At 58.1% G+C, this 13,150-nt stretch overlaps 2 protein-coding genes across 16 annotated transcripts in view; one reads left to right on the plus strand and one right to left on the minus strand.

Annotated features, from left to right (window-relative positions):
- Positions 1-2,755, plus strand: part of NIBAN2 (niban apoptosis regulator 2) — a 52,243-nt gene extending 49,488 nt beyond the window's left edge. The window contains exons 13-14 of the mRNA XM_087419050.1: positions 14-125; positions 595-2,755. Coding sequence (XP_087275176.1) covers positions 14-125; positions 595-1,190 — 708 coding nt within the window. The 3' untranslated portion in view covers positions 1,191-2,755. The remainder of the gene's footprint in view (positions 1-13; positions 126-594) is intronic.
- Positions 2,756-2,767: 12 nt separating this feature from the next.
- The window catches only part of LRSAM1 (leucine rich repeat and sterile alpha motif containing 1), a 41,369-nt gene continuing 30,986 nt past the window's right edge, over positions 2,768-13,150 (minus strand). For all 15 annotated transcript variants that reach the window (XM_087419043.1, XM_087419038.1, XM_087419040.1 and 12 more), the window contains 5 exons: positions 10,968-11,066; positions 9,805-9,936; positions 8,603-8,684; positions 6,111-6,256; positions 2,768-5,044 (listed from right to left, as the gene is read on the minus strand). In XM_087419043.1, the coding sequence (XP_087275169.1) occupies positions 4,919-5,044; positions 6,111-6,256; positions 8,603-8,684; positions 9,805-9,936; positions 10,968-11,066 (585 nt within the window). In that variant the 3' untranslated portion in view covers positions 2,768-4,918. The remainder of the gene's footprint in view (positions 5,045-6,110; positions 6,257-8,602; positions 8,685-9,804; positions 9,937-10,967; positions 11,067-13,150) is intronic.

A 13,150-nucleotide genomic window follows, 5' to 3' on the forward strand; every position in this document is an offset into this window, starting at 1 on the left:
CCCTGCCCCCCAGGAGCTGCCCCGGTTCCAGGAGCTGATCTTTGAGGACTTTGCCAGGTTCATCCTGGTGGAGAACACGTACGAGGAGGTGGTGCTGCAGACGGTCATGAAGGACATCCTGCAGGGTACGTGTGGCCCCACCACCCGGGAGGGCCAGCTGCCCCCAACCCCAGTGCTGCACTGCCCTTGGGATTCTTACTGCCAGGAGGGGATGGAGGGGGCCTCCCAGAGGGTTTCCTGGTGGGGCAGCTCAGCTGCAAAGAAAAGCATGAAACCTAGGCCCACGTGTGGCCCAGGAAGGTAACATCGCATCTCTGGGCCTTAGTTTCTTTGTGGGTCGTTGGCATTGTGGGGAGTGTTGGATGAGTAACAGAGTGACACACACGGTGGTTTCTAGCTTGGGCTCGGGGTTCGGGTCACAGCTCCTCCTTCCCGGCAGCAAGGCCTGGAGTAAGTCATGTCCCCATCACGACACCCACTCAGGCTGTGGAGAGGCCTCTGGGGGATGCTGCGGGTCACACTGGGCACGGTGTAGGGCGTGCTGACGGCCATGTTCCCGTGGTGAACGTCCTGACCTCACTTTCGGCCCCGCAGCCGTGAAGGAGGCCGCCGTGCAGAGGAAGCACAACCTGTACCGGGACAGCGTGGTCATGCACAACAGCGACCCCAACCTGCACCTCCTGGCCGAGGGCGCGCCCATCGACTGGGGGGAGGAGTACGGTGGCAGCGGTGGGGACGGTGGCAGCCCCAGCGTCCCGGAGGTAGCCACTCTCTCAGAGAAGCGACGGCGCGGCAAGCAGGTGGTGTCTGTGGTCCAGGACGAGGAGGCAGGGCTGCCCTTCGAGGCTGGCCCTGAGCCATCACCTGCGTCCCCGGACAGTGTCACTGAGCTCCGTGGCCTGCTGGCCCAGGATGTGCGGGCCGAGAGCCCCGCGCCGGCCGGCCCCCTGCTCAATGGGGCCCCCACGCTAGAGAGCCCCCAGCCGGAGAGCCCCCAGCCCGTGGCAGCCCCTGAGGCCTCCTCGCCACCTGCCTCGCCGCTCCGGCAGCTCCCACCTGGAAAGGCTGTGGACCTCGAGCCTCCCAAGCCCAGCGACCAGGAGACCGGGGAGCAGGTGTCCAGCCCTGGGGGCCGCCCCCCCATCCACACCACCACTGAGGACAGTGCAGGGGTGCAGACTGAGTTCTAGGCTGTTCACCCCCGAGTCTCTGTTGGACATGGCACAGGGCCCCTGCCTACGGGGCACTGCAGGCTCTGCTCTGGGCAGGGAGCACCAGACCTGTGCCTTCTAGTGGAGGCGGGCAGGGCTGGTACGGCACCTCCAGGGCTGGGCAGCGACGGGCCCACCTCAGTCACTTTACTGGGCTCCGTCACACTTTGTTGCTCCGTTTGCTCTTCTGTGGGATGATCTCGGCTTTCCTCCTGGTGCTGGGGGCTGGGCACAGCTGAGGGGCTGGGGAACGTCTGCTAGCCCCTGGGTCCCTGGGTCTTCTCTTCCTGCCCTTCCTCTGTGGCCTCTTTCCCTTGTGGGTCTTGCCATCCTTGGAAAGAGGGAGGTAAAGGCATTGTTTGCTGTGACTCAGAGACCGTGCATCCTCCCCTCGCCACAAGGGGCTCATTGGAACTGGGAAGAGGGAGCGCTGAGGCCCACCTCTGAGCCCGCTCCCTCCCCGCCCCTCCGGGCTGGGCCCCAGAGGGCACTTTCTTTCGGAGAGGGCACTGGCCTCGCCTTCCTTGCCCCAGGTGACGGGAGGTTCGAGGAGGGGTCTTCATGCTGGGGGTGCCTCACAGGGGGGATAGGGCTATTGGTCTGGGGGTGCAATGAGAAAGGCCCGGAATGTGCTGGTCTGGGGAGAGGAAGTGTCCCGAGGGAGGAGGAGTAGGTGTCATTGGGAGTGTCTGCGAGGCAGGTGATGGCAGAGGGAGGGTGCTGGAAGCCCGAGCAGGCCTTTGCCACCCCCGACCCCTCCAGTCTCAGCCACTTGCTGGGATCCAGTCTCTGGGGGTCCCTCCGTCCCCTTGTCCCCCCTTTTGTGCTCTCACTCTGGGCTGGGCTGGGCTGGGGGGAGGGTGGCACGTTGCTCAGAGGCGGGGTTTAGTGGGTGTGGGCTCTGTCTTCTGCGGGCCACCTCCAAGGTACGCGCTGTCCACTGACGGAGCTGGTGGGCTCCTGAGGGGCGGAGGCTCCTCGGGGCACTGCTGGTGGCCACTCTGATTTGGAGCCGGGCTGTGGCTTGGCCCCTGCTTCCTCTGAGTCACCAAGTCGCCTCTCTCTGAAAACTCCAGGCCCCTTTTCAAATGTCCTCCTTCCTCAGCCTCCTGCTCCTGGGGGTGAGGGTCAAGCCGAGGCAGCCCCAGCCTGGCAACCGCCGTCCCCAGGGGCTGGGACCTCCGGGCCTTGCCAGGCTCCCTCCCCTGCTCCTTTGAGGGGAGGGTAGGCAGGGTAGAACCCGACTCCAGGGTCCTCACAGTGGGGTCCCCCAGCCCTGCCTCCTCCGTCCCCTTGATCCACTTCCCCGGGGCCAGGGCCTTGGACCCACAGGACGTGTGCTGGTCGCTGGAGCTCAGGGACTCCCCAGTCCCCCCAGCCCTAATCTCAAAACGCCTCACCTCTTCTACCAACACATTCCGTCTTAAGATGCTCTCTTCTAGTGCCTTCTTTTGGGGTTTTTCAATCATCCTTTCCAGATAACGTATTGAAAATATTATGCAAACTGTTTAAGCTTCTACTAATCAATAAATGCTTTATTTAAAGCCAGTGGCCTGTGTGTGGTGCGGGCAGCGGGAGGCCTGGGCTGAGACTGTGTCTAGGAGCGCCCGCTCGCCTTGGCTTTCTGGGCTCCTGGCCTGACCGAGTACCTCTAGGCGCCAGGTCAGAGTTCTTCTTATCCCAGTTTACAGAGGAGGAAACAGGCTCCGAGAGAAGGGACGCAGAGTGTGTAGGTGACTAGCCTGATGGCGGCTCAGGAGGCTTCCTCAGCTGGATCCGTGCAGGGTGCTCCTTAGGCAGCCTGGGCAACGGTGAGCCCAAGAGGGACATCAGCAGCTTTAAGGCCACTTGGCCCTGGGGCATCCGCAGCAGGGCGGGCCCTGGGCTCTTGCTGGATCCAAACAGTGACGCCAGCGTCGACTCCTGATCACACAGCTAGCACTTCCTGAGCACCTGCCGTGGGCCGTGCACTTCCCGTGCAGGCCCAGGAGCCTCACGGCAGCTCCAGGAGGTGGGGACCATCCTCACTACCATCTCACCAACGTGTACACTGAGGCCCAGGAAGGTGGGCAACCTTGGCTGCGGTTATGGGGCATGGGGACAGCCCCCCCACCCCCCACAGCTGGTAGGGATGGGTTGCCCCATCCATGGGTAAAAACATGTCCCTCCTGGGTGGAATAGCAGCCAATCACCTTGGGGGAAACTGGCTTCCCTGGTGCCAGCCTGTACATGGTGGCCAGTGGCCGAGGGCTTGTCAACAAAGACTCAGGTGAGAAAACAGCAGGGCCTGTGGGGCTCTCCCTGTTGTCCTTGGCAAGTCACTAAACCCAGCCTCAGGCTCCTCATCTGATAAAGAGATCATAATAGCCCCTTCTCCCAGGGCCTGGTGAGGATTCAAGGAGATCTACACAATGTCGTGCTCTGCAAAGTGGCTCTGCCCATCTCAGGCCTCAGTCTCCCCTCTCGGCCAAGTGGAGCCCAGGAGGGTATGTGGGGAGGGGGACCATCAGAGGCTCCCAGGGGGAAGACATTCTGGGAAGAGGTCCCAGCTCCTGCCTGGAAAGCAGGACTCACACCACAAGGATCTTCCTCCCGCCCCGTTTCAGCCTAGAGGACTGAAGGTCCGAATGAGGTAGGGAAATTGAAGCCCAGGGGAGACAGGGCTCCTTCTGCCAACTCAGGGCCTATCCCCTGCATCCAGCCGCCTCAGGGCACTGCCCCTGAAGTGAGCACTCAGTGCTCAGTGCCACTGGCCCACATCAGGGCCCCATCATGTCCCATCTTGAATAGGTGCGGAGATAGAGTCTGGAAGGCTGGCCTCAGTCAGAGTCAGCTGGAGGCAGAGCCCTGGCGCCCCAAGTAGGCCTACCTCTGGCCCAGAGAAAAAGCCGCCCTTGGCTCAAAACTATCAGCCAGAAAATGCACAATAAACTTGCAACTCTACAGCAAGTACACGGCACGTGGCTCCTTGTAGAACTGTGCAATGAACAACCTGCACAACCGCATGGGCTTGAAAGTCAAGACCCAGTGATGACTCGAAGGGAGCAGGCTAGGGGTGGATTTATTGATGTTCTGCTTTGGGTCTGCAAAGCTCATTGCCTGCCTGTGAGCTGTGTGGGGTGAGGAGGTGTAGATCTGGAGAGCAGAGGGGCCCAGAGCGCTGGGGAGGAGAGGGGGAGGCAGGCAGGGGTGGCGTCGCTTGTGGTACAAGGCCTGCGCTGAACACATCTAGCTGGTGAATCCCAGGACAGCCTGTGGTGATCTATGGCCATACCGCACGCCAACTCCACCCATAGCCTCCCCTCCCCTCGCCAGCGCCCTCCTGCACTCCCACCACCGGCCGAGTTGCTCCCCTGATGAGGACATGGAGGCTCTTGGAGGGCAGAGCCACACTGGTCAGGACACTCAGTTCTGTGCCCCGATGTGGCACAGCTGCCTCTCCAGACCCCAGAACCTGTCCTCGTGCCATAAGGGGTCCTCTCTCTTCCTCCACAGGATGCAGACCAGCTACGTCATCGGTCAGGGCGCTGCCCGCCCCGCCTGGCCCAGGCGTGCTTGGAGATTGGGGTGGGAGACGCCCTCCCAGGCTGTGGGGAAAGCGGCCAGGACGGAGGGGGGTCGTACTAGTCTGGCTAGAGCAGGGGGTGAGCTGGAGCCCTGGGCAGAGGTGGTGGAGGTGGGGCTGGGCCTGGGCTGGCGGCTGGCGCTCAGCTGCTGTGGTAGATGCGGAGGCGCTGGGCGATCTCCTGGCGGCACAGTGGGCAGGTGCGCAGCGGCTGGCAGCACTGCTGGCAGCAGCAGACGTGGCCGCAGCTGAGGAAGATCATCTGGGCCTGCGGGGAGAGAGCGAGGGCGTCTGGGCCCGGCCTGCCTGGTTCTGGGGATGGGGCACCAGAGGCTCCCTGGCCCCCCTGCTGCTCTTTACCTGAAACGTCTGATCCTGTGGCCGTCACACACCACTCAGACAGCACAGGAATCTACACCCCCACCTATCCTGGACACTCTCCCTGCCCTCTCTCTGCGTGGCGGCTGTGGGCGCCCTCTGCAGGCCTGCAGCTATCGACCCAGCCCTGCTGGATGTCTAGGTTGTGCTCAATTGCTGTGTTTTTTGTGCACTTGCCCAGCCCCTCGGTCTGTGAACCGTTCCGACATTATGGATCAAAAGCCATGGAAGCGTGTCTCCACTTTGCTTCAGTGTTTCCTCTTTAGGAATTTATCCTAAGGAAATAATCAAGGATGTGCTCCAAACTCTGTTCAGGGCTGCTTGGCAAGCACTGCCGGTAATAATAAGAAACTGGAAGCCACCTATGGGGCCCAAAAGCAGGGGTTTGGTTAAATTTATAACCGAGGCCCTCCATATCATGGCATCCCTGGGTCTAGTAAAGACCGTGGGTAATCAAACCACTAACACAGTTGCCTGTTCTAAGTAGGACTGCATGGAGGAGGGAAGGGAGGATTTTTATTTTATATGCTATGTTGTTTAATTTTTACAATAAGTGTTAATTTTCTTCTAATTTTTTAAAAAGACAGTTTTTAAAAAGCCTCTTTAGAGAAAATTGTGTTATTGATACTTAATGACTTGAGAAATTTTCCTTAATGCATTTATTAAGCTGGGGAAAAAACCCTTTTTTGAAAAAAGACCCAGAAATTGATGTTAGCATCGCTCATATTTGGGTCATGGGATCATGGGTCATTTTTATTTCCTATCTTTTCCTTTCCTGTATTTTCCAAAATTTCTAATGAACACAGTATACTTACATAACTAGAAGAGTGTTGAGGAAGAATACATGTGCTTGGAGAGGTTCCGGATGGTCGCAGGTGGGGGGCACGCGGGGGGAGGGGGAATGGTGGGAGGGGGAATGGTGGGCATGGGGGTTGCGTCCGCTGCCCCAGACTCACCTCCCGTTCCAGGCACACAACACATTCGGAGGTCTGCACCTCCAGCTCTGCGGGCGGAGCCGAGGGCCTCACTGGCTCAGGAAGCTCCTCAGGAGCAGTGGGCTCCACGGTCCCAAGGACTTCACCCTGGGGTGGCTTCAGCAGCTCTGCAGGGGACCAGAGGGATAGGCTGAGCCAGGGTCATCCCCCAACGATCCCAACCCCCAGGGCCTTCCCTGGCCCTGCCTGCCCCGAGTGGACAGTGAGCCGGAGGGTGGGAGACACTCTGACCTCAGAGTTCAGGGAAGGGCCCGCCTTCCCACACACCCTCTTATTTCTCTTTTCTGAGCCTCATTCCCCTATCTGTAAAATGGGAGTGTGGGGACGCTGGCAGGGATGGCCACGGCGCTGGTTAACTAGGGCCTCTCACCCTAACAACCCCAGGATCCTTCACAGCCACCCTGCAAGTAGGGCTCGTCACTTTCAGAGATGAGAAATCTGAGGTTCAGAGAGGGGAAGTCACTTGCCCAGGGCCACAGGGCCATCTGGTGGTGGGGCCGTGTGCAGGAATCCTTGGTAAAGGGCTCCGGGGTGGACTGGGCCATGCTCTCAGCTTCTCCACCCGGTCACCCAGGAGACAGGATGGGCCACTGCCCATCAGGCGACTCAGAGGAGCAGGGAGAAGAGTGAAGAGCCCTCGAGGCTGCTCCTCCCGACCCCCTGGCAGAGCCCCCAGCATGCCCACCGCTCTGCCCTGGAGCCAGCATCCAGCCCCGGGGTACCACATCAGAACGGACCCATAAAAAATGCAAAGTCGCTTTCATTATCGTGAAGTGTGCACCATCACCATCTCTGAGTCTTTCTCCTCCCTGATCCCCATCCCAATCATGGTTCACATTTTTCACTTATTCTATGGCTGGAATTATGAGTAGTATTCTTTATAACTGGAAAAAACCTGAAGCTTTTTTAAAAGCTATTGGAACACTAGGCCCTCTAAAGGTATCATGGTGCCCTCAACCATCACTGTAAAGGGGCCCTTCTATATTTAACAGAACACATATCGAGTCCTGGGAGCAATAGGAGAACTGTCAGGAAAATGCCTCAGGATCTCCTGTCCCTTCTGGAGCTGAGAAGGAGCCGTCCCGCCACAGCCCCCTTCCCTGCGGGGTGGGCACGATCCGGAAGAAGCCCTAAGCAGCCGAGGCATCGGGCACGGACCTGCATGGACATTCTAGCATAGGGAAGAAGCCGCCGGTTAACTCTGAGCAGGGAGCAGCTCCCGGCACCTGGGGATGGTGGGGGACAGCCACTGCTGGGGATACTGGTGGGGCTCACAGTGAAGAGACACCCGCCCAAGGGAGGTTTATTTGCCCGACGTGACCCTGACTCCCGATGCCAAACTCTTCCTGACCTCCAGTCTGAGAGCGGGAGGGGCCAGTGCCGGGTGGAACATCTGGAAGGCGAGGAAGGTGCCTAATTTCCACATTACTCGATATTAAAGGGCTGGAAGTTTAATGACTATTTTTTAGGTTCAGTCAGTGTCCCTGGAGTAAAACTGGCTGGAAAGCTGGAGTCTGCAGATGTCACGGCGCTGCCACCAGCCCTGACACCCAGGGACGCAGGGCCTCCTCTCTGCGGGGCAGCCTGAGCTCCTGCCTCACCCTTGCGGTCCGGCCAGGCAAGTCCACCTTCAGCCTCTGCCCCAAACAGAGCCTGCCCGAGGCTGGCTGTGCTGTGGGCTTGCCCAGCCCGGCAGCCCACGCCTGTCCTCTCCTTTGTCCTTGCTCCAGGCCCCAGGCTTCCTCCCCTCGTCAAGGCCCCTCGGCCTCTTCCCGAGGTTGGTAGTAAAGCCCAGTGGTTCAGCCATTCGCCAGCTGTGTGGAGTCACGGGAGAAAAGTTGACCTCTCTCTGCCTCAGTTTCCTCATTCCTCAAATGAGGACAACAAGAGTGCCCACTTCATGGGGTTGAAACAAAGCTGACACGACGTGGTCCGTGTAAAGTGCTCAGCACACCAGAGCCCCCGACCCCTATGCCTGCCCCTGCATCAGCCACAGCATCTACCTTCTCCTGGGCCTCTGGACAGGGCAGAGTGCCCTTATGACCTGCCTTTACCCCTTCACAACCCATCACAAACAGCATCCATGTCCAAATCACAGGCCTGCCCAGGCACAGTGTTGGGCACGTCGTGGGCACCGGGTACGGCTGGTTTCTCCCTCTAGTTCAAGCATCTTGGGTGTGTGGTTCCCAGTGTCTGTAGGGTGCATTTAGAGATATGGGACAGGAGCCAGGAGGGCCCCTCACTGCTGCAAGGAAGCTTCCCCTTTTTTCCCATTTTTGTGGCCTGTTTTTCCCACTTTTAAATCCTATTCTTGTAGGAGGGAAACTTAAGGACCGGCAGGGGATGGAACCAGCCCTTAGGACTCGTCCTGAAGTGTAAGAGATGACCGCCCCCAACCCCAGTCCACATGTAAGGCTGGGGCCTCTGCTAAGGAGAGGCCCTGGTGTCAGTACCTGGGTGGATCCTGGCTGCGTCCGGCAGCTCCTGGACCCTCCGCAGGATCTCGTGCTGCAGGCCAGCCTCTGAGACGCCCACCTGCAGAACAAGGAAGAGCAGATTATGGCCTGGGCTGGGCAGAAGCCCACTATGCAGCAGCACCTCACTCCTGGCTTCTGGCATATTCAGCTGGAAACACAGAGGCTGACTGGGGCTAGTACCCTGGGGCCCAGCAATCAGTGTGGCAGAGGGAGAGACTGAGACCTGAAAGGACACCAACACTAGAAACAGCTACGGTTTGGCAGGTGCTTCCCCTGCTCCAGGGACGGTGCTGCCAGCTTCACCTGCACAACCTCATGTCACCCCGTGACGGCCGGGGAGTCAGGACCCTCGGTCACAGTTCCCACGGTTGGCTGGTTCACACCAAAGTCAAGCTGCTGAGAAGTGACAGCACCGGAGTCACAGTCCCTCAGCCTCTAGAGCACAAGCTCCTGAGCTTGGCAACACAGCCCCGTGTAGCCCTCTGAGCCTTGGTTTCTGCATCTGCGGAGGGACAGGCAGCAGAGAAGAGTGGGAAACAGCATGGACTCCGGCACCAGACTGTCCGGGCTTGGGTCCCGGCTCTGCTGTGTGACCTCAGGCAAATTACTACCTTGCTGTGCCTCAGTTTCCTCATCTGAAAAATGAGGACGACGAGGACATCTGCCTGCCAAGGTTGTCAGGAGGATTTAACGAGTTAGGATGTGAAAGTGCTTAGAACAGCACCTGGCACTGGCAAGTGTTGGCTAGCATCATTATCAGCCTCGTCTGAAGAGTAACTCAATCAGTGCAAGGTACCCAGAACGTAACCATGCTCGGGCAGTGTAGCCGTTACGGTATCTGTAAAACCGTGGGGTGGGGGCTGGACCAGATGACCTCCAAGGACCTGTCTTGGCGCTACCGAGGGAAGATCCAATCTGAGCGGGTGGGGCAGTCTTGGGCCGGCAGGACCCACATGCCCGGATTTTCTTAGCCAGACAGCATGCAAGGCAAGCCCAGGTGGTGGGGACAGAAGGAGCAGGTGTTCTGGCCATCTGGAAGCACGGTGGCCCTGGGACATTTGATAACGGCAGATCTCAGCAAGAACTGCATGGAGAGCAAGTCAACCCTTGGCCAGGTGGGGCCAGTGGCCCTTCCCACTTCCCTAACCTCCCCCGAGGGGCTGCTGCTTCCTCCCCACCTTGGCCAGGTCCCCAGGGCTCATCCGGCTCAGCATGTCCAGCGAGATGCGGTGGTGGGCAAAGATGGGCAGGTAGTGCTCGGCCGACAGCTCCACCAGGAGGGCCGCCAGCTGGCGCTCCATGCCTTCTTCCTGCACGGCAGACCCACAAGAAATGCCGAGTGCACCACGACCGGGAAGAGAAACAAGAAGCCATTATTTACAACAGCAAACAAAGGGTCTGAATGTATATAACTTAATATGTAAAATGTATTCATGGAATTTTTCCTACAAAAATGCATATGTAAGCACATAGAGACAAATGCACAGAGAAGTTCACTGCCACTCTATTTGTAAATGTGAAAATGATAAGCAAATGAAGTCCCCACGAAGAGAGACTGTCTAAATAATGAGGGTTCAGGGGCCGGCCCCGTGGCTTGGCGGTTGGGTGCGCGCGCTCCGCTGCTGGCGGCCCGGGTTCGGATCCCGGGCGCGCACCGACGCACCGCTTCTCTGGCCATGCTGAGGCCGCGTCCCACATACAGCAACTGGAAGGACATGCAGCTATGACATACAACTATCTACTGGGGCTTTGGGGGAAAAATAAATAAATAAAATCTTTAAATAATGAGGGTTCATCCACATACTAAATACTATGCAGCTGTCTAGAAACAACGAGGAGATTTATACGTATGGACCAGAGAACTGCCCATCACTATTGTTAGGAGAAAAAACAAAGCTGCCAAAATAGTTTGTACAGAAAAACTGTGTTTTTATTTTAAAAAAAGCGTGTGTGTGTGTGTGTGTGTGTGTGTGTGTGTGAGAAGGTGAGAGGGAGGTGGGGAGGGACCCCATCTGTCCTGTCCACAGCAGGGCTCGTGACAGCTGCTGTCGCCCGTCTCGCTGGGTGCCCAGCTGGCTCGGCCCCACTGTGGGCTCACAGGTCTCCACGCCACACAGCGGTGACCAGCAGCTGTCTTCCCCTCGCCAGAATGAAAGCTCCCTCTCTCTCATCTCTGTCCCCACCGGGGCCTAGCACAGGACCTGGCGCACTAGAGTCACCAGAAATATGAATGGAATTAACCTGGAAAGATCAAGCAGCAGGGCATCGCCGAGGCACGAGAGGGCCCTCTGGAAGGAGGCCCTCCTGGCTCCCCGGCGGGGGTGGGTGCCCCAGTCCTCACCTGCAGCTTCAGGGACAAGGGTTTCTGGTTCAAAAGCCGTTGATACTGAATCAGCCAGTAATTTTCCTGCTTAGTTTCGCTTTTGGCTTCTAACTCCATCTGCCAAGAATGAAGCAGACACTGTTAGGTACAAACCATTAAATAGGGACAATGATGACAGTGACGATGTGACTACAGCACGTGGATGGTACGTGGTATTTTACAAAGAACTTTCCCACCGACTACTATCTCGCTGTTTAACCTACTGACACGGGAAAGGCAGGAAGCAGATCTATCCCCAGTTCACTGCTGGGAATGACCTCAGAGACACCGCGCAGCTGGTGGGGGACCTGCGCCTCGCTCCGTGCACCACCCCTCGGGAGGGACACCCTCTCATCGGCTTGTGGGAAGAGCAAAGCACCACACAGCCGTCTCCTTCCCCCACAGAGCTCGGCTGGGGCTCTGGGTGCCAGGCGGGAGGGCAAGAGGATTCTAAGGACAGCTTCAGCTTCCGGAGCGGGTGTCCCTGTCCTGACAAGGTTGGGGAGTTATAAACATGCTGGCGAGACTGACTCCTCCATCCCGTCACTTGGCAAACGTTCCTTGAGTGCTGTTCCAGGCCAGGCGCTGTTCTGGGTACGGGGACAGAGCAGTAGACTCACGACACCACCACCAACACAGCGGCTGCGGCGGCTGACATTTTCAGAGCCCTGTGTGCCACACTCTGTGCTGTGCACCCGAGATGCCGGTTTCCTTAATCCTCACAACTCTGTGACGTAGGTTTCACTTCACAAGGGAGGAAACTGAGGTGCAGAGTGATCGGTAACCTGCCCGGTGTCAGGGCCAGGATCCAGACCACCACTGTCTTGCTCTGGAGCCTGAGCTCTGAACAACCAGCCGGCCCATCCAGGACTGCGGCCGCATGCTGGGGCCAGAGGTGACTCGGGGAGCAGGGTTTTTTTTTTCTTTTTCTGTGAGGAGGATCAGCCCTGAGCTAACATCTGTCACCACTCCTCCTATTTTTGCTGAGGAAGATTGGCCCTGAGCTAACATCCGTGCCCATCCTGCTCTACATTATATGGGACGCCGCCACAGCATGGCTTGACAAGTGGTGCGTCAGTGCGCGCCCAGGATCCGAACCTATGAACCCTGGGCCGCCGAAGCGGAGCGCGCGCACTTAACCACTCACACCACTGGGCCGGCCTGGGGAGCAGGATTTCACAGAGGCATCTCCCCAGTCCCCTGGGGGCCTGACTGCCCTTGGTGGTCCCTCCTAGACCTTTCCGAGCTGGTCCCCTCTTCTGGCCCTGGTGCTCCCCGGGCTGTGACACACCTCTCTTCTGGCGCCTATGACCCTGAGGTCATGTTCTGCTGAGGTGGTGCCTCCTCCTCCTGATGGTGAGTCCCCCAAGGCCCCTTGAGGGCAGGAGCACAGGGCCACAGCACATGGCTGCTCCTGCACAACGCCAGGGGCACTGTCCACGTGTTAACACAACATATGGGCAGCGGCAGTGAGGCATCGTGAGGAACAGGCAGCTACCAACCAGCACAAACACACTATCCAGGCTCGTGCGGGGCTCCAGGAAGAGCCAGTCTCACTCTCCTCCATACCCTGCACAGGGCCCGGCCCACGGTGGAGCTCAGAGGACGTTTGGTGCATTAACAATGACACGGGAGCAATTGAGTCCTCTCAGCCCCAGCTGGTGGGCTTGGCCTCTGTCCTTACCACTCAGGTGCACCCAGGGTCTGGAAGAAATGACCCCAATCTGCCCCCCTAAATGAGGCTCTGCCACCCTGATAATGTGCCAGAGTCAAACCCATTTGGGTACAAGGGACAGTCGGACAACTCCTGTTAAAGGCTTATTAAACGGCCTGCCCTGGACACAGTAAGTCCTCTCTTGAGCATTGTCCTGAGGAAATACTCATGGCTGTTCTCAGTACTTAGCTACAAAGACAGTCAGAGAGCAATCCTTACACAGGTAAAGAACCAGAAATAGCCTAAATGCTGAACAACGGCTAAAGGATGGGCCATCCATATGCAGCCATGGAAAGAACGTAGGGGACACTTTAGTGACATGAGAAGAACAGATGAAAATGAGCTGGTTATAACGGGGTATGCACTGTTCTTTGTTTAAAGGCACATATGTGTACAGCTATAAATACGCATCACAGTGTTTGGAGAACATACCAAATGTTAGCAATAG

This window comes from Ceratotherium simum, chromosome 29 (assembly GCF_057802395.1).
Source record: "Ceratotherium simum simum isolate JZ-2026a chromosome 29, ASM5780239v1, whole genome shotgun sequence".
Taxonomy (NCBI): Eukaryota; Metazoa; Chordata; class Mammalia; order Perissodactyla; family Rhinocerotidae; genus Ceratotherium; species Ceratotherium simum.